The sequence below is a fragment of the Coenobita brevimanus genome, chromosome 72 (genome assembly GCF_032717465.1).
Source record: "Coenobita brevimanus isolate Jiangsu-jjx chromosome 72, ASM3271746v2, whole genome shotgun sequence".
NCBI lineage: Eukaryota > Metazoa > Arthropoda > Malacostraca > Decapoda > Coenobitidae > Coenobita > Coenobita brevimanus.
The window spans coordinates 21,533,795-21,555,796 of NC_137025.1; the positions used below are offsets into that span (position 1 = coordinate 21,533,795).

The following is a 22,002-nucleotide window of genomic DNA, read 5'->3' on the forward strand; positions in this document are numbered from 1 at the left end:
GATACCATATGACAGTTAACAGCAATGAAAGTTACAAAAAGAGCCTAAACTATAAAAAGGGAAATTATCATGACCTAAAGAAGTATTTCTTAGAAGTTGATCGGGAAAATGAGCTTAGAGGACAAGATTTAAATGTTGTATATAAAAAATTCTTTGAACTTTATGAAATAGGAGTCCAGAAGTACATCCCACAGCACAAAGAAGCAGATAAGAAAATACAGAAATGGATTAATACAGAATGTAAAAAATCAAAAGAAAGAAGAGATTTGTTGTGGAATAGATGCAGAAGACACAATAGTGAAAGGGCATATAATAATTACAAACAGGCAAGAAATGATTATACAAGAATAAGGAGGGAAGCCCAAAAACAGTTTGAGGAGGATATCATAAATAAAAGTAGTGATCAACTGAAGCTATTTTACAGCTACATCAGAAGCAAAACCAAAGTAAAAGATATAATACAATCCATTACGGACGAGGGAATCACCTATACACAAGAGAAAGATATTTGTGGAGCACTAAATAAGAATTTCCAATCAGTTTTTACAGAAGAAAAAAATTTTGAGAGGGACTATGTGGAACATGCATGCCCACACATACTACAGTAAAAGTCCAATATTTCGTCATCCAAATCCCCGGCAAATCTGACATTTCGGCAGTTTTGAGAAATAGTCCCATTTACGAAAATCTCCGATCGTTCGGCAGATTCTCCAATTTTTTTCGTCAGTCTTGAAATTCTCCATGAGGCTCGCCAGCTAGCTACCCGCCTTTACCCGCCTTAGTGAGTGAGATAGTGAAAGTGATGGAACGAGTCTACCACTGCCATGAAGCTCAGAGGCTAGCTCTTTCTCCTATAGCATAAAGAGAGGACAAACATGTAGTGAGTCTAGCATGGGAAAGAGAATCTGTTTCGCCATTTTTCCGCCATTCTTCCGAGTTGTTGCCGTGCTGCTGCCGACTTCTCTTGATTCTTCTGTGTGCTTTGTGAACTTCGTACCGAAATACCTCTGAAATTACTATTCGAGTGTGCTGTAAGCACCGTAACATCAGACAGGAGCTTTGTAACACCTGAGTGGACCAGCCGTGTGTTGTGAACAGTATAAACATCTGCGTGCTTTGAAAATGGCCTCCACGTGTGGAAAGTTAACTGGTGTTAGCAAGAAGCGTACACATAAGATGTTGACTATTGCTCGGAAAATTGAGTTGTTGAAAAAATTAGAGGCTGGCATGAGTAGGAAACAGATTATGGATGAGTTTAACGTAAGCTCCTCTGCTCCCTCCTCTCCATCACCAACAGCAGTCTCTGAACCTCAAGCTCTACTGCCGCAGCAACAGGGAGAAGAGTCCTTAGAGCCTGTTGCAGGACCCTCTACTGCTGGGGACTTCTTCCAGCAGTAGCAGACTCCAATCAACCCCTTCTATTGTACATATGTAAATAAGGAACCTACTATAAGTTTAGGTAAGTGCGTGTGAACTTGTAGGCCTACTGTATCATTACATTTATATACAGTATGTTCACTAATTTCTTTATTTTTCATATTCATGTATAGTACTGTATTCATTACAGTATTGTACAGTATCAAACAGTATACAGTACTCTCTCCAAACACATTTGTAATGATGTGAGTAATGATGATAGTGTTCACCGAAACATATAAGGTACTGAGTGGGTAGGGTTTTCGATAATTCGGCAATTTTGATATTTCGGCACTTGCCTGGTCCCATAGATGCCGAAAATTCGGACTTCTACTGTACCAGATATACAAATATCAGAAAAAGTAATACAGGAGGAGTTAAGTAAATTAGACAGAGGAAAAGCAAATGGTCCTGATGAAATTTCATCATGGGTTTTACGAAAATGTGCAAAGGAGTTAAGTAAACCATTATTTTTAATTTTCAAGAAATCCTTGAGTCAAGGTAAACTACCTGATATTTGGAAGAAAGCAAATATTATCCCCTTATTCAAGAAAGGGAATAGACAAACTCCACTCAACTACTGACCAGTATCACTGACCAGTGTTGTAAGCAAGGTATTAAAAAAGCTTATAAGAAATCATCTAGAACACAATGTGATAACAGAAAGGCAGTTTGGTTTCAGAAACGGAAAATCATGTGTTACTAATCTGTTGAGGTACTATGACAGAGTAACAGACAATAAGGGAAAGAAAAGGATGGGTGGACAGTATCTATTTAGATTTCAAGAAAGCATTTCATACAGTACCACACCAAAGACTTTTATGGAAACTGTACCATCAAGGAGGAATTCGAGGCAAACTGTTTTGTTGGATGCAAAATTTTCTCATAAAAAGAGAAATGAGAAAAGTACTAAGTGTTAAGAATATATGGAGTAGATGGGAAGTTGTTGAATGCTGTGAAGAGTATGTACGATGGTGCGAAGGCTGCAGTGCGTGTGGATGGTGAACTAAGTGAATTTTTCTCTTTGAAAGTTGGTTTGAAACAGGGATGTGTCATGTCTCCATGGTTGTTCAATCTGTACATGGATGGGGTAATAAAAGAGGTACAAGGTAGGGTAGTGGATGTTGGAGTGGCCCTGGTGAGAGAAGATAGTGTTTGGAAACTCCCTGTACTGTTGTTTGCAGATGATACTGTGTTGTTGAGTGAAGACGAAGGGGAGCTGCAAGGCTTGGTGGATGAGTTCGAGAGAGTGTGTAAGAAATGGAATCTAGAGGTGAATGTAGGGAAGAGTAAAGTGATGGTCTTTGAGAGAGGTGAAGTCAGTGAATGGACAGCGAGGTTGGATGGTGAGGAATTGGAAAATGTGAGTACGTTTAAGTACTTGTGTAGTGTGATGAGTAAGGATGGAGGTTTGGAGGATGAAGTGCTTGAAAGGGTACAGCAGGGAAGAAAGGTTGCTGGTTCTTTGAAAGCAGTGATAAGAAACAGGGAAGTGAGCATGGAAGTGAAAAAGTTACTACATGACAGTATTGTGATAGCAACTCTAACGTACGGAAGTGAAGCTTGGACGTTTTTGGAAGGACACAAGTCAAGAGTGAGAGCAGTGGAAATGAGTTATTTAAGAGGAGCATGTGGAGTCACATGGAGAGACAGGCTGACGAATGAGGATATAAAGGAGCGTTGTGGTGTTGATGTGGATGTGATAGGAAGTGTTATGAGGAACACACTGAGATGGTTTGGCCATGTGGAGAGGATGGAGGGTGAAAGACTGACGAAGAGAGTGTGTGTGAGTGAGGTGGAGGGGGGAAGAGGGAGGGGGAGGCCGAGGATGAGATGGAGGGATGGGGTGGAGAGGTATATGAGAGAGGGGGGTGTGAGTTGGGAGCAGGGCAGTGAAATGGCGGGGGACAGGACGACTTGGAGGCGATTTGTTTGTGGCCACTCCAAACTGGATTGAGGCGTCTGGCAATAGATAGATAGATAGACTAAAGGGAAACTACTCATCATGGAAAGAAGTGACTAGTGGAGTACCACAGGGCTTAGTGCTGGCACTAATCATGTGTTTAGTGTATATAAATGATATAGACAGTAACATTGGAAATGAAAGCTATCTAAATATGTTTGCAGATGATGCAAAAATACAAAGGAGAATTAGTAACAGACTCTTGTAAAGAGCTACAAGAAGAATTAAATAAACTTCATGAATGGAGTAATACATGGCAAATGGAATTCAATGTGGACAAGTGTCATGTAATCAAGTTTGGTAAAAGTGGAAAAAGACCTGATTGGGATTATTCGTTAGGAAGTAAAACCCTATACACATCAGAAAGAGAGAAGGACCTAGGTGTGATTATCAATAACAGACTATCTCCGGCTAACCACATCAGTGAAAAGGTACGGAACATGTATACACTGCTTGCAAATATGAGAATAGCATTCACATACATAAATGAAGACATGCAAAGAAGGATAATAACATCATTCATCAGACCAACCCTGGAGTATGCATCAGTAGTCTGGAGTCCTCACCTCAAAAAACACATAGACAAGATTGAAAAAGTTCAAAGGGCTGCTACAAGATGGATACCAAGCTTAAAGGATCTAAGCTTCTAAGAAATACTAAATAAACTGAATTTACCAACACTACAGGAGAGAAGAAAAAGAGGTGACATGATAATGCTATATAAATGGATATCAGGGAAGGAGAAAATAGACATAAACGATTACTTAACATATGGGGAAACATCAGCAAGAGGACACTGCATAAGAAGAGAGGTGATAAAGACGTGAGGAAATTCAGTTTCCCAAACAGAGCAATTGATCAGTGGAATGCACTACCGAATGAAATAGTGTGTGCCAAAACAATTCACAAATTTAAGGATATGTATGATAAATATGGTTTAAGACACGGGATAGTACAAGCTTGACTTATTCCTGTAAAGATACAATTAGGTAAGAACAATTAGGTAAGGTAAGAACACCGCCTGCTGGCTCAGTGGTAACATTCTCTCTTGCCATCTGGCAGACAGGCATTCTCACTTCATCCAGGTTGCGAAAAGTTTCACTAACAAAGTGGGTGGTTACTGTCCCCCTTGAGCAAGGGGATGGGTGTGTGTGTGTGTGAAGGTTACAGCCTTGCCCTTAGATTGGACTATATGAGCTCTCAGCTCCCTTCCAGGAGGGTAAAAGCTGACGATCACGACCATCAAGTGATCCTGATCGACCCGGTGAATTACACACACACACACAGGTCATTGACAGAGACGGAGCTCTTCCTGGATCGTGGGGAAATAATTGCTGAATCAGCGACGAAAAGAAGATCAGCCTATTTGTGATTATGTTAACCCCTTAAACGCGGCCGTGTACAGTCGTTTCCCCCCGAGTGGCGGGGTTGTATCGCGGTCTGAGTACCTGTAGGAAAATATTCGCCAAAAATCAGAGATTAACCCTAGAACATTATACTTGGTATGGCAGATAGTACTTACATTCAGCTTTCTCCAGAGACAGGTGTTGAGCCTTCGTGGACTACCCAAGGACTTGTGGAGACTTGCAAAGTTGGGTAACCAAATCTTCACTTTCACACCTCCAGCAACCCGGTTTCCCCCTCTACCACAGCCTCATTCTGTCACAGTAAACTTTATACTACAACGTAAAGGTAGTTAGGTTTCCGTATTTGTACAATAAGCACTGAAAATAAGGCTAAAATCAACGGAGCGTACAGCCGACATGCACTGTGGCGGCGGTCTTCCCTTCACTCAACAAACATTTCCATTTTCACAGCTAAAAACATGTATACTACATTATTTTCAATCATATTACTTCCCAAAAGATCACCACGGCGCGCTTTTTATTCTGCCTTACGCCCGCCACTTATCGTTCCTGTCGGCCGCTTGCACTGACTGGGAAGAGCTAGAACTCGCCATAATGTCACTTTGAAAGCCTGCAGTAAACTGACGCTAAACAGGGGCAAACCGTGAGAAAAAAAGCTAGTGTTACAACTGGGGAAACAAACGTTTCCTAGTAGCATAAACTGCTTGTGAGAGGAGAGCGCAGATTTACAGTTCTGAGCGCTCAGAGCGCTGCCATGTATCACAGCCAGGCTGGCCGGGCCGTGGTGGGGGGGGGACGGGGGGAAAACGCGATATTTGGCAACAACTGAGGTCAGTAGTACAAAGGTAAAGTATGCTAGTTGTAGCTAGAGGGTGGTGGTACTGATAGACAATACCAGCTGGAGCCTGCTTGCCCGCGGTTGTTCAAAATTTACTAGAATCGCAAACGCGACGATCCGCCATTATGTCCTTTTCTCCGAGCGTCGCAAACGCGACTATCCGCGTTTAAGGGGTTAATGAGTGTGTGAGTGGTGGTCCCGTCGGACAGTACTTAAAAAATCGCAGTTTCGGTCATAAAAACAACAAGATATAGTGAAAATAGAAAGTCTCCATCTGGTTGATTCATGGCGGAAGGGGACGGTGCAATGTTTACAAGTGGCGAGAGAGACTTTGAGGGCTTTTCTGAAGAGGATGTGGCAAATGGAAGTATTAAGTAGAACCAAACAAGAATGGCAGGTGTAGAGAAAACAGCGGAGAGGAATGTCCAGGAGATAAAAAAGGTATGGGTAGTAATTAAAGAGTTACAGGAACGGACCATAGAGCAGGAAAACAAGATCAAAAGTCTGCGAAATAAACTGGAAAAAAATTGTACATGTAGTGACGACCAAGAAAGAGAAGTTACTGAAATAAAAGTGAGCAATGAATCAGCCTCTAATGAAATAAAACAGCTGAAGAGGGGGACTAAGAGGTTGGAAGAAGAAAGAGAGGATGAAAAGCAAACTAGATGAGTATGAATCCAAATCAAGAATACAGGACGAGCACATTAAAGAAATCAAGGAGCAATAAAAGGGGTGGAAGAAAATTCAGGAAAAGGGAAATGTAAATTTGAGAGAAATTATAGAACAACAAAGCAAGGAAAAGGTGGAGAGAGAAGTGGTTAGGGTGCTGAGAAGTAGAGAATCTTTAGTTAGGGATGTAGCAGATTAGAAAAAATGTGTAATAATTTCAGGAGTTAAAGAAAAACATATGACAATAAGATCAGAAAGAGAAGAACTGAGTAAGGTTAAAGAAATAATATCAGTAATCATGGAGGAAAACAACGAAGCTCAAGAAGAGATTCAGGAGGTGTTCAGGTTTGGAAAGTACGAGGAAGGAGGGGCGAGGCTACTGAAGGTAAAGTTTAAGTCTCAGGCAACAGTAAATGAAATTATCAGTAGATCATGGAAATTATCCGACAAGGAAGGGTTAAAAAATGTTTGGATAAGGAGAGATGCAAATGAGGAAGAAAGAGCTAAAATAAAGAAGTTAGTAAAGGAAGCAAAAGTAAAATACGAGCAGAGAACGGAGGAAGAGAAGACAGTGTTTTATTGGAGAGTCATGGATCAGAAATTAACCCCTTAAACGCGGCCGTGTACAGTCGTTCCCCCCCCCGAGTGGCGGGGTTGTATCGCGGTCTGAGTACCTGTAGGAAAATATTCGCCAAAAATCAGAGATTAACCCTAGAAAATTATACTGTACTTGGTATGGCAGATAGTACTTACATTCAGCTTTCTCCAGAGACAGGTGTTGAGCCTTCGTCGACTACCCAAGGACTTGTGGAGACTTGCAAAGTTGGGTAACCAAATCTTCACTTTCACACCTCCAGCAACCCAGTTTCCCCTCTACCACAGCCTCATTCTGTCACAGTAAACTTTATACTACAACGTAAAGGTAGTTAGGAATCCGTATTTGTACAATAAGCACTGAAAATAAGGCTAAAATCAACGGAGCGTACAGCCGACATGCACTGTGGCGGCGGTCTTCCCGTCACTCAACAAACATTTCCATTTTCACAGCTAAAAACATGTATACTACATTATTTTCAATCATATTACTTCCCAAAAGATCACCACGGCGCGCTTTTTATTCTGCCTTACGCCCGCCACATTATTCTCGTTCCTGTCGGCCGCTTGCACTGACTGGGAAGAGCTAGAACTCGCCATAATGTCACTTTGAAAGCCTGCAGTAAACTGACGCTAAACAGGGGCAAACCGTGAGAAAAAAAGCTAGTGTTACAACTGGGGAAACAAGCGTTTCCTAGTAGCATAAACTGCTTGTGAGAGGAGAGCGCAGATTTACAGTTCTGAGCGCTCAGAGCGCTGCCATGTATCACAGCCAGGCTGGCCGGGCCGTGGTGGGGGGGGGGACGGGGGGAAAACGCGATATTTGGCAACAACTGAGGTCAGTAGTACAAAGGTAAAGTATGCTAGTTGTAGCGAGAGGGTGGTGGTACTGGTAGACAATACCAGCTGGAGCCTGCTTGCCCGCGGTTATTCAAAATTTACTAGAATCGCAAATGCGACGCTCCGCCGTTATGTCCTTTTTGCTGAGCGTCGCAAACGAGACGATCCGCGTTTAAGAGGTTAAGGAAATGGTACCGGCGGGGAGAAGGAGAAAAGGGGGTATAAAAAACATCAAAAATAATTGGAAGGTGGCATATACTAATGTTGATGGTTTAATATTGGCAGGGCTAGAAATCAATGTTTTTTTGAGGGTAGATGAACCTGATGTTAGGTGCTTTGTTGAGACCAAAGTAAGAGAAATTTTATTTTATGCTGACGCATGCAAGCATGTTGGAGTCTTCAAAAACGAAAAGAAATGAAATGAAAACTAGCTAGACTTGACAGCTTGGAGGGAAGTGGAGGAGGGAGGGGAAAGGGAAGAGGGGAGATTAGGCAGAGGGGAGGGAAGGGAAGGGAGGAAAGAGGAGGGGAGGGGAGGGAGGGGACTGGAGGTATGGGGAGGGGAGGATAATTTTTACAATTTATCATTTTTATTGGGGAGTTCATGACCATTTTCCCTAGCTAGATTTGACAGCTCAGCGGGGAGGGGAGGGGGGAGGGGAAGTTAGGTGAGGGAGGGGAGGAAAGAGGACGGGAGGGAAGGGAAGGGGAGGGAGGGGATTGGAGGTATGGGGAGGGGAGAGAAGGGGAGGATAATTTTTACTATTTATCATATTTATTGGGGGGGTTTGTCACCATTTTATTTTTTTCTGAGCACATTACAATGGTTTATAACATCAATACACACAAAAAAAAAATGATTTTGGTGATTTTTGTACGTATTTTTGTGAACAAAACAGGTGCGTGCGGCGTATTTTCTTTCTCGCTTAGGCTGTGACGGGTAACTATTATAAACTTTGACGGGCCATAGCTTGGTAACTATTGGGTCTAGGAGGGTGGGGTTTGCATTTTCGGGTGTGTAAATTCAAACTCTATAAATTGGGCATAAACCTTATAACTTTGAAAAAGTTAAAAAATAGGCCTGTTTTTGTGTCCTGGAGGGCAGTGGAGGCTGGAGAATTGCGTACCCTAGGGGTTAAGGATGAAAGGATCCTCTGTGCACAAGAGAAGGATATTTGTAAATCACTAAATAAGAATTTCCAATCAGTCTTTACAGAAGAAAATAATTTTGAGAGGGATGATATGGAATATGCATGCCCACACATATTACCAGATATACAAATATCAGAAAAAGGAATACAGGAGGAGTTAAGTAAAGCAGACAAAGGAAAAGCAAATGGTCCAGACGAAATTCATGTTGGGTGCTACATGAATGTGCAAAGGAGTTAAGTAAACCATTATCTTTAATATTCAAGGAATCCTTGGGTCAAGGTAAACTACCTGATATTTGGAAGAAAGCAAATGTTGTTCCCTTATTCAAGAAAGGGAATAGACAAAATCCACTCAACTGCCGTCCAGTTTCACTAACCAGTGTTGTAAGTAATATACTGGATAAGTTGATAAGAAAAGTTTGTGTAAACCATCTACAAGAACACAGTATGGTAACAGAAAGGCAGTTTGGTTTCAGAAAGGGAAAATCATGTGTTACTAATCTGTTAAACTACTGTGACAGAGTTGCAGACACATTACAGAAAAGAGAAGGATGGGTGGGCAGTATCTATCTAGATTTCAAGAAAGCATCTGACAAAATACCACATCAAAGACTTTTATGGAAATTGTACCATCAAAGAGGAATCCAAGGCAAAGTCTACTGTTGGATGCAAGAATTTCTCAGAAAAGGGAAATGAGAACAGTACTACAGGGAAATTGCTCATCATGGAGAGAAATGATAAGTGGAGTTCCACAGGGCTCAGTGCTGGCATCAATTATGTTTTTAGTATATATAAATGACACTGATAGTAATATTGGAAATGAAAGCTATTTAAATATGTTTGCTGATGATGCAAAAATACAAAGGAGAATTACTAACACAGACTCTTGTAAAGAGCTACAAGAAGAATTAAATAAACTTCATGAATGGAGTAATACATAGGAAATGGAATTCAATGTAGACAAATGTCATGTAATCAATTTTGGTAAAAGTCGGAAAAGGCCAGATTGGGAGTATAAGTTATGAAGTAAAACCCTACACATATCAGAAAGAGAGAAGGACCTAGGTGTGATTATCAATAACAAACTATCTCCTGCTGACCACATAAGTGAACAGGTACAGAATTTGTAGACCCTGCTTGCAAATATGAGAATAGCATTCACATACATAATGAAGCCATGCTGAGAAAGATACAGTAATAACATCTTTCATGAGAACAACCATGGAGTATGCATCAGTAGTCTGGAATCCTCATCTAAAGAAACACACAGATAAGATTGAAATAGTTCAAAGGGCTGCTACAAGATGGGTACCAAGCTTAAGGGATCTAAGCTGTGAAGAAAGACTAGAAAAACTGATCTATCAACACTACAGGAGAGAAGGAAAAGAGGAGACCTGATTATGCCATATAAATGCATATCAGGGAGGGAGAAAATAGACATAAATGAATATGTAACCTATGGGGAAGCATCGGCAAGAGGACACTGCAAATAAATGCATAAAAAGAGAGGCAATAAAGACATAAGGAAATTTAGTTTCCCAAATAAGGCAATTGATTATTGGAATGCTCTAGCAAATGAAATAGTGTGTGCCAAAACAAATCATAAATTTAAGGAGACATATGATGAAAATGGTTTATGACACTGGACAGTACGAGCTTGACTCATTCTGTAAAGGTACAATTATGTAAGAACACACAGGCAGGCAAAAGCATTGTCGCTTTGCCTTGTAAAGGCGGCCGATAATAACATAGGTAGTGATGACAGTATTCACCAATACATTTAAGGTACTGAGTGGGTAGGTAGTACAGTATTTCGAATCATTTCAGCCATCATTGTGTCTTTCCTTTTGTATATCTCATCCCTTCCTGCACATTAGAGAGGTCCTTCCTTCCTTCCCTCCAGTACTCTTTTGTTGTATGATTCATTTTACTAAAGGTCCTTACTTCCTTTCTTCCTTCCTGTGCTCTCTTGTTGTATAATTCATATTACTAGAGGTCTTTCCTTTCTTCCTTCCTGTGCTCTTTTGTTGTATGATTCATATTACAGGTAAGACCTTAATTCACGCGAGGGTTACGTTCCCAGACGCTTCGCGTATGTGGTAAATTCATGTATACATTCTGCCCTTGTGTGCACATAATTACGCATGTCTACTAAGTATATTACATCTGAATAATACTGTTTATGCACTTCATACACCTTATAAACTAGCATAAAGTATGAAAAACAACAAAAATGTAAGAAATTTAACACTGAAACCTGACAAGCACAAGCGTAGGTGGAGACACTTCAACAGTCTGGTGCACAAACCCTCACTGGCTCCCATATGCTTCATTCTGCCTTCTTTATTGTCCAAACAGTTGACTCATTCACCCGAAACATACAGTTCCAAGCCAGTTCACAGGCGTTGGTGAAGACACTTTAGCACAGTCTGCTGCACTAGGCCTCACTGACTCCTGTATGCTACATTCTGTCTTCTTTATTGTAAGAACAGTTGACTCACCACAAACACACGGTTCAGAGACAATTCACCATGAAGTCAATTCACCATCAAAACATGGATGATTCCCTGTCATTCTATAATTATACTTGTTATTGATTATTTAATACTTTAATAACTAATTTGCAGGGAGATTTTATAACTCATATAAGTAAAAAACTAGTGTACTGTACTTGATAAATAAACTCGTATGTAAATAAATGACGGGGAATCGTCCTGACAGAGGATTGTCACCGACATTCCTCCCTTAAGTTTGTCCAACACTTTAACTTTCTCTGTCAGCAACATCACTTATGAGTCCGTTTTGGTGTGTTACCACATGCATCACTAGCACTATGCTTAGGCCCCATGTTGGCAGACAAGGCAAGCAATCACTGGAAGGCAGAAAAATAAGCCACAAATAACGATTCGCAAGTCATGCATGGTTTGACCGTCGGATTCAAACTGACTGTGTGGTGCGTGGTAGACCGACCTCCCACACACACACACACACACACACACATATATGTATGCACATGGGCAGCAGGTAGGCATTTTTATATTTTATTTATTTATCTTGTATATTAAAATTATTTATTTGAATACTATAATTTTGTTTTAATTATTGTATGAAAAATTCGTGGATCACCGAAATCGTGTGAATTAAGGGCTTACCTGTACTGTCTCAAGAAAGTTTATCCTGTAGCATACATTGCCACAGCCACCAGCAAAGTGTTGGTGAATCGTTGCTCGTGATTCAGGGATGTAAGTTCGTCAAGTATTCTGCCATTTGTGTTTCTGAATATCCAGCTTGGTTAACCCTTAAACCGCGGGCTTGTTTTGCTTTGACTTGCGGCTCCCGCGGGCATATTCGCGCTCCGACAGACTCTCTAAAAATATTTGCCAAAAATCAGTTATTAGTCCTAGAATAATAAAATCACATATACTTATGGCACATACCTTCAGCTTTCTCCTTGGGTGTTTGTTGAGCCTTCTTCAAGTACCGTAGGACTGGTGGAGACCTCTGAAGTTGGGTAACGAGGTCTCCACTTTACACTTCCCGACAACTCGTAATTAGATTACCACAGCCTGATATTATCTCTAGAAGCACTATTCTATGATTCTCAGATAGTTTGGAATCCATACTCCAAAAAAAAAAAAAACACTGTGAAAGCAATGAAAATTACGAGGGTGTATGACCATCCCACTTCCGATCGTTCGCCGCTGGTGTTGTCTATTATTCATAAAAACACTCACAGTTTATATTTCTGTTACTATATAACACTTATATATATCTACAGTCTTTATCCATAAGCTTCCTTCAGTAATAGTAGTTTATTGTCACTGTAGGGATTCAATTTCTTTCAGTAACATAAGTAGCATTCACTTTCTCATCCTGTATACTAGCATTGAGAGTGAATGTCACTTTCACCTTCACTCTCATAACTCATAGTATTCATACATGCTAGAGTGAAACTTTCACTTTCATTACTCCTAGTTTATATACTCGTATTCTTATAATACTACTCATTTACATTTCTATTTAAGTTCTCTATTTTATTTACATTATTTACATTTCTATTTTATTTACACTGTGTTATGCACTGTCACTTGAAGTAACTTATAAAACTATTTTCCACTGTTCACTTATATTTACATTCATTACTTTCACTTGCTGTTTACACATTATTTACAATTCCACTTACACTGTTTTACTCAATAAAAAGATCGTAGTCACTCTCTATCAATATTATTGTCAGCCCTTTACCTCTTTCCACACGAGGTTTAGTAGGGGGTAAAGGTCACAGGGCCCTTTGCATGGGGATAAAAAGTGGCGGAAGTTAGCAGGAGGTAATCAGACATACTCCCACTTTCAAAGACAACAGTGAACTGATAGTGGTGGCCTCCTGCTGCCTGGCTAGGGTGAGTGCAATACTATCAACTTCAGCCCCATGAGACATGCTAATATATAGCAATGAAATGATTGTCAGGAAACCAAGACAATACATAATAAATTAGGTAGTTCCAGGTGAATGTAAATATCACTTAGGCTTCTCCCTTCCTTTCTTATATTTTTTTTTATTACGAAAATAGATTATACGGCATATTTCAAGGGGAAATAAACAGCGAAAATTAGCTAACGAGTGCATGTGAGGTGTTGTCAGGTGATAATTAGCCAATTCTAGGTGTATGGCACTCTCACTTACCGTATTTCTTTCTTGTATATATTATTTGGTATAAGAATAGGGCATAGGGCTTATTTCAATGGATGAAATCAGTGAAAAATTCCAGGGAAGATTTACTTAGCATAGCACGGCCAGGCAGGCGAGAGGATAGGGTAATGGAGGGGAGGTAGGGAGGGGAGTCAAGAACGGGGAGAAATGGCTAAATTGTCAACAATGGATGGGAGTACAGATGAGATTAGGAGTGCTGACTAGTGTTGGACATTAGCAGTACTGATAGATGATACAAGCCACCACTTGAAAGCCCGGGCAAATTCAAAATAACACAGAATCACAAAAGTGTCGCCCCGCGGTATGATCCCTTCCTCCCAAGCGTCACGAAAGTGATGTCCTGCAGTTAAGGGGTTAACTGAGAAAGTAAAGCAGTTTAGGTGTTCCTTATATGGTCTTAGTTATGGTGTATTGCATCATGTGATATTTTCTAATACAAATATTGTGTCTGTGTTCCATTCATGGCCATAGCTGCTTCCTGTATATGGGAAAACAGGATGCTTTCTTTGTAATAAGTATTCTGTTGTCATGTTTCTTTTATTCAGCTTGTAGGTGTTAGTGGTGTATTGTATGGTGTATTGTATTATGCCACATTTGTGCCATTCAGATTGTGGGTCTGTATGCCAACCACGGACACAGCTGCTTCTTGTACCTGGGCAGCATCCTGGTGGACGAGTATGCCAGCGAGGCTGGATGTGTGGGTGGACTGCTAGCCATGCTGGAAGCATTCACGCAGCCCACCTTCATCATCCTCACGCAGCCTAATGGGTTCAGGGATCACCCAGACACTGTTGACGACTGGTTCAGGCTCTGTGCCAGGTGAGCAGTAGACATGTTGCCTTTTTTAGTTTCATTGTTGTCATTGTTATTGCTTATTGCTTTGTCATCATCATCATCATCATCATCATCATCATCATCATATCATCATTATCATCAATGTTGCTGTTGTTTACAGAATGCTGAAAGAAATTAGTCATTCATCTCTCGTTCTTTGTGAAATCTAAGATGATCAGCTTACAAGAGATATATGATGATGCTGTTAGCATGAAGATGACCAGTGTCTCATACCCTCAGGTTCCTACAGCGAGCTCCGGTGCCGTTCCTGCAGTGTGCAGCCGTCAACACGATCCTGGAGTGTGGACTGCAGGCTTGCATGCTTGACCACAAGGTTAGTTCAAGCCAGGATGTGTACTAGACTCTCAGCATGTGTTGTTTTTGTATTGTCATCTCACAAATTCTGACTGATTTGCATCTGTAGTATACAGTCATGCCCCGGTATGTGAAGAAGTTACATCAAGCGAAAACATATCACATACTGAGGTAGATTTAGCATGAGTCCTGTGAGGATAGGGAGAAGGTCAGTGCCACATAGCCTAAAATTTCAAAAAATAATTCTGCAACCCACATGATGTATGCCCTAGGCTGGTTTGAATTGTCACCAAGGGCCCCATGGAGGCTGGGGGAGAGCAGTGCGGTGTTTTGAAAGTCAGAAGTTTCAGTATTTTGCACTCACACAAAGAGTTCTCTTACCCCTGCTTAATATCGCCCACTGCACTAGTCGTTGTGCACCTGCACTGTTATTTTGCGATAGCATTGGTGTTCGATGCACATATAAAAACTTGGTCGCCATCTTGACCCAGATTTATTACAGTCAGCCTGCGTACGTAAGTGGCATGTGTCAGCATGGGATTATTGTTCTAGGCTGTCGAGAAAAATCGTGTAAGTAATTTTTGCTATCATTAACCCAAAACTGGGTATAAGTTTTCATCGATCATATTGTCAGTTGATTGCATGTGCAACCATCTCATACCGGGGCATGACCTCTCATTTATTTATCTTTTGTAATATGAACCTGAAATGTATACTCATATCAATCAAGACAAGAGGAAGCTTCAGGGTTGGCAAAAAAAAAACACTTTATTTGAAAAAGCCCAACTCACATTTCCCCCACCCCACAAAATAACCCCCCCTCCCCCCAAAAAAAGAACAGTCAAAGGTGGGTTTTTTCAAAGTGTACCATAAAACAAATAAAACAGTAATGTTTATACCTAATTATGGACAGCCCAATTAAATTATAATTTTACACAATGAGAATTTTACACAGAGTTGAATGAGGGGGATGATCATGTTTTGACTTGTTTGTTATCCTTGGGTTGCCTGCTGCACTGTAAAACATGTTTCAGTATGAGAGCACACCATACAAGTGGACAGAGAGATCAGTGCACACTATAGGAGAAGGACTCACTTCCTTTGCTGCTACAGCACAGTAGTAGGAGAAGGACTCACTTCCTCTGTTAGGAGAAGGACTCATTTCCAATTGTGCTACAACTTGCTTTGGTAATTTTACACTTACATATCCCATTCTTCTTACAAGTGAAAATCACTTCTGTAAGTGGGTGTACACATCATTGTAACAGTAATAATAGCCTTGGGGTAACAAATCTGAGTCTATCAAATAGACCTGTATTGAATAAATAGCAATCTTTGTAATAAATTTCTTTAGATGATTGAGATTTGGTAATAATACGAAACAACCTAACCTGGCATAGGCCTAACTTAAGTACTGATTATATAACAAATTTACCCCAATTTTTACTAAGCAAAACCATATCTATCAAAAACAAACTTACTGATAATTCTAAAAGGTTACAAAATTAGCTAATGCTGAATAAAATGTTTACATTCACCAGGTAATTGCCTGAGGGAATTTACCTTTGATTCAAACTACAGTTTAAGATTTGTTTTCCCCAACCTTAAGCACAGTTATCCATGTTTACATTCATTTAGGTTACACTGAATTTGTGTGATTAAATACATTATTATGAAAATTGTACAATGGGTGTTTTTTATTTATTTATTTATTTTTTTAAGTAGGTTCTATTGAAAAAATCCAGGTGGGCAAAAGTGGGTCACCCACTTTGTTGCCAACCCCAGTGTTTGTAGTGTTTCCTGCCCAATGTAGAAGGCATGTATAGGTCAGTTGCATCTCCACTTTAGCACAGTGCAATTCCTGGATTTCTAAATGATTGGGATCAGGAGGTTTTTGGATAAAATGTATTTTTCAGAAAACTGGAAAAATTGCATTATGGGTACTGTTAGTCATATATAAAAGTATCCACATGTCCCTTGCCATACCCTTCAGCAGTCACTGTACTTATACTACAATTTATTATCTAAGATTAATGGTTTCATCATTTTTTTTTTTCCCCTCCTCCACATCCAGTATCCCACAGTAGACAGAAATCAATTATCCTATATGTGGACAGTAATAGTAAAAGCAGTTCTGACAACTATATTATGTTGTATAGTATCATCAAATTGTCTATCTTTCTATAGCCAGATGCTGTAATCCCATAAGGGGTGGCCATTTGTTATTGAGTTAGTTAATTTATGGGAAGGGACACTAACCCTCCGCCAACCCACTTGCTGACACGTAGGGAACATTTGTGGGTTGGTTATATGGTTAGCACCTAGCACTGTAAATGGTTTCCTGGCTTACAGGAAACTAGTAGGCTTGTCACTCAAAATAAAGCCACCAAAAGAGAAAGAAGAGTATTGAAAATGACTAGAAAATGGGAGAAATAAGAGGAGAAGAGGGCAGGCACAGAAAAAAGGAATGATAAAGGTAAAGGAAGAAGTAGGCAGCATTACATCACGCGAGTGGATGATGGCTGCCACCACCTGCCACATTGTTAAATTATGAAAGAGCACATCAGTAATGCATTGGTCATAGCCAAGATCAGTTGATCCAATTTGAGGAGTACTGGACATGCTGAGATTTGTGTTTAGTGATTGTAAGTTATCAGATCTCAAGATATTTTTCACTTGGTATGTTGGTGTGTGATATTTTTGTTTAGCATTTCAGAGCTGAGATTTGCACTGGCCACTAATTTTGCAAATTTGTGCACAAATTTCTGGCAGCATCCTTGGCAGCAGACATTTTTTCTCCACAACCCTTCATGTTCTTTATCCCATGATGTTTAAATCTATTCAACCAACCAATGGAATATTCACAACACAGAGTGATGTTAAGTTGTTTGTGAAATTCCTTGGCCTTCTCAGTCAGTAAAGGTTCGGAAATAGCAATTCATTCACGGTTCTGTTGTTGAAACCATTTGTACAACATCTGGTCAGTAGTGGCACATATTGGTATGAATAATTTTTCCGTTTTTCTCACAATCAGTCTTTTCACATGCAGCATAAAATTTCAGCATTTTTCTCACTCTGTGTCTTCAAGTCATATACAGCCCTAGTTCTAATCCCATACCTCCCTGCTGCAACACCTCTGTCCAGCTTCTTTAGAATTTCCACCTTTTCTTTGATATTTAGCACTCTTAAGTTTTCATATCTTACTACAGTACTGCAGTCACTGTTATCACTACTACGCTTCTTTGAAGACATTTTTCTGAGTTTAAGTGTTCATGCTTAGGATTGGCAAATGGCAGCTTTGTTGACAGTGGCAGAACAAACAATGATGAAATCACCCACATGGATGACGTGGGTCAAGCAAGGCCAATGTAGTCAACCTCGTGAGCTATCTTGGTGATGTGACTTGATCATTAGCCCAGCTTTTGAACTAACTTAGACAAGTGATGTTCCATGCTAGCTCATGAGTTTTGTAAAGAATGAGTCACACTTTCCTTAAGCTAGCTCACAGGCATGGTTAAGCAAGTCGGTGTGGCTACTACAGAACTTTAAAAACTGGTATTTTTGGAAATTTGGTATTCGAACCAGGTGGTAGGTGGTGGTGACCATCATCCACTCACTTGATGTAGTGCCACCTACCTTCCTTCACCTTCCTTAGTCTATTTCTGTGATTGCTGTTCTCTCTTCCTGTTGCTAACATCTTTCCTGTTACTTTTTATTACTCTTCTTTCCTTCTTTGGATAACTTTACACTGAGTGATAAACCTAATGGTTTCCTGTAGGCCAGGAAACCATTTACAGCGCTGGGTGGTAACCGTATAACCAACCCATACGTGTTCCCTAAGTGTCAACAAGTGGGTTGGCGAAGGGTTAGTGCCCCATCCCGTAAATCAACCAACTCAAAGTCAAACGACCACCCCTTAAGGGCTTATGTCTGGCTATAGATAGATACAGAAGATGGATAGGTATTTGAATTTTGGGAATTGCACTGTAGTTTGTGCGACTCAGAAAGATCAAGTTAAATACGTTCTCTTTCTGCCCATGTGATGAGATGGTCCAACTCTGCTGTGTTAACCCGTTAACTGCTTTATACAGCCTGGGCTGTTCCAAGTGCGACTGCCCAATACAGCCCTGGCTGCCCAGGTGAATTTCGAATATAATGCCATGGTGACCAAGGCTGACACATGCAAGCATGTTTGAGCCTTCAAAACCGAAACCGAAACCAAAAAAGAAAACAAAAACCTTACATTCCAAAAGGGAATCAGACACTTCGATGTTCAACCATGGCTTTACCAAGGTAAATATTGAGCTAATATTTTGTTACTATATACTTTGGCATGTGTTCTCTCAATTCCTAAGACAAAATTTGGCCTTCGGGAAATTTCATTTTTATCCCTATGTCTGCGCACCACGGACAACTCCAAAAAACCGCCATGAGCAGTTAACGGGTTAAAGTTTTAAGACTTAGCTGGAATGGGGCACATTGACCGTAATATAATAGTCAGGATGATGGTAAATGTCTTCTTTCATCCCCCAAGACACTAAGCCTGCTGTTTCATGCTGAAGTTTGTTCAGACCAGGATGGTGAGTGATGCTGTTAGTGGTAGTGGTGATGATAATTTATAGCCTCCATCTTCTTTCTCAATAACAGGAAGCCAACTCTGCTGTTCTTAAGTTCTTCCAAGACCTGGTGGAGGCGGGTAGGAAGCATGAGGACCGCGCTGACTATGAGACCCGTCGCTCACTGGTGGACTCCATCTTCAACACCCATGGGGAGGCACTGGTGGCAAACCTTATCACTGCAGCTGTCTTCATCCTCCCACAGTACATGCACCATGACGTTGCCGAGACTTTCTACCAGGTAATTGTCTTTGTTTTAGTTTCTAGCTAATTCTGTATATTTATGTATGTCTGTCAGTCTGTCCCTGTTTCTCCATTTCCATCTGTCTGTCTATCTCTGGCCAACCTCTTCATCATTGTTGTCTTTATCCTCCTTTAGTATGTACACCATAATGTTGCTGAGACTTATTACAGGTACTTACTGATATTTTCATGCATTTATCTCATCCCGTATCCCAGCCTGGGAGCTTTTCCTGCAGGGGAAAACGTTGACTGAAGTTCCAGGATTCTCTTTATGTTACATAAGCATGTCTGATTTTTCAGTCAAATATTTGTGAGCTGAAAATGTCAGTTATGTTAGTCTCTAGTCACTTGTATCTAGGATAGAAGTGGGCCAAAGAAGAGCCCCCAGAGTGGGTCCAGCAATCTTCTGGTGCCTAACTGACAGCGAGGTGAAGTTACCTGATCATTCCAGCTGAAAGCTGACAAGATTTTCTGGGGGACCTCTTTAGGCCGGTATTGTGTATCTTACACTAGCCAGCTTGGTGTCTGTCAGTCTGGCAGCTTGCCCATTCCCCCCCCTTCTCTCTCTTTCTCTCTCTCTCCTAGGGTGGGAAAAGAGGTTAACGATGATGATGATCTGATCTTTTGTTTTTCCAAGGTGCTAGTTCTTACTGAGGAATTCAGTAAATTCAATTCACTAGTGTTTGACACTCATTTCCACTTTTACAGTTATAAGAAGTGTGACAGTCATGTACAATACAAACTTTATCTGAAAAAAAGAAAGAAAAAAAAGTTCTAGCAATTAAACTCAGTTATTGTCTGCAACAGCATCTCTTCCCAAGTTGTAGCTCCTTGAAAAGAGAAAGGCTTCGAGCTGTCCTTTAACAGATTCAGCAAAAGTCAACTGCTTTTTGAGTACAGTAATATCGCACAGTACATGATTTTGACTATACACAATTTAAAATACTGTGCAGATATTTAATATCTTAGTTTTTACCACATTTCTTGGCATGTATGACGCTGCAGTGTGAAAGACTCACCCTAACTCAGGAAGGGGAGTTCTGAATAAAAAAGCTTGTCTCAACCAAGACTACAGAAAGGTTGCTTAATGTGAGTAGTTTTCACTCAAATACACACTCACCTTTCAGAATCTCTATTCAGTACTGTTCATCAGTTTTTGGTTTCTTGATTTTTTCTTTGTAAAAGAATGGTACAAGAGGAGGAAATAAACAGACAGCCCCTTCCGTACAAAAAGTTACTTCATTCCACAACACCATCTTAACACTGTTTATTTTTATAAACTGTCTGATTTCTTTCATAGAATAATTTAAGAATTAATGTTCATCCTCATTAAAGTATAATTAATACGGATGAATATATAGTGAGAAATATTATTTTTCTTTAAATGAATTTAAAACAACAACTGAACTCAATAAAAGCCATTATTGCTTTTAAGAAAATATAAAGGCCATTAAGGTAGAAATGCACTGTAATTATCTCCAAATCAGTTGCTTTTATGTATATTAAAATCAGACAACACAGATTTTTTTTTTTTTTTTTTTTTTTTTTTTTTTTTTTTTTAAGTACAATGAATGTTTACAGCATTATATTTACCTTAAAAGTGCAGTACTGCATACTTGTCAGATTCATACTCCACACCTCCGATGTTACGTTAATTTCCCACATTGTCTCGACTCAGTGCAATACGAGAATGCAGTAACTTGCCTCTGATGTCTCATTACTTACTCACCACACATTTATTTCCTTAACTGAAAAAGTATCCTCAAACAAATCAAATGAAATACAACATGAGCCTGTTCTGCTCAACTGACTGGTTTTTCTGCTCAGCCGACAGATATAATATGAACATTCATTTGGACTCTACTTTGCATCTGTCACTAATTATGCACTCTCACTAACCTCTGAATACATCCACATTAATTAAAAATGTAGCACTTGTATGTACAGTACATGCTTAACAAAAAGCAAATTACAAAGTTGTACAGTTGAAGGTCAATATAAAGAGGCTGTTTGGGAACAGGGTACATATACAGCTGTCTCAACCTTCATCTCTCAATATCACTCCCTTACTGTCAGCAGTGTTTGCCTGGCAACATCAACAATTAGCCCCTAGGACACACAATTCGATCGACTGTACTGGCGTGAAAATCTGTATATAGAGCTTCTTTTTCGACTCTTACTGAAGTAAAAAGTGTAATGCCCAAAGTTTAGAACTTGAATTTACACACCTTCTGCTGCAAACCAGAGCATTTTAGACCAACTGGTTCATGAGGCAAAGCCTGTCAAAGTTGAGAAAAGTTAGCCTTCCAGCTGGGATGACTCCAGTTTTCTATGTGCTCCCAATCCTCCCTCCCTCATTCTTCCCCTTCCATGACCTTCCTCACCCACTCCTATCACCCCCCCCCCTCTCTTCCTCCCCTCTCCCTACCCTCCACCTCCCCTTCA

General features: G+C 40.2%; 1 protein-coding gene across 1 annotated transcript in view; it reads left to right on the forward strand.

Annotated features, from left to right (window-relative positions):
- Tnpo-SR (transportin 3) overlaps positions 1-22,002 on the forward strand; it is a 453,809-nt gene that overhangs the window by 351,237 nt on the left and 80,570 nt on the right. Inside the window, exons 14-16 of the mRNA XM_080278214.1 lie at positions 14,157-14,368; positions 14,624-14,717; positions 19,346-19,555. Of these exons, the coding sequence (XP_080134340.1) occupies positions 14,157-14,368; positions 14,624-14,717; positions 19,346-19,555 (516 nt within the window). The remainder of the gene's footprint in view (positions 1-14,156; positions 14,369-14,623; positions 14,718-19,345; positions 19,556-22,002) is intronic.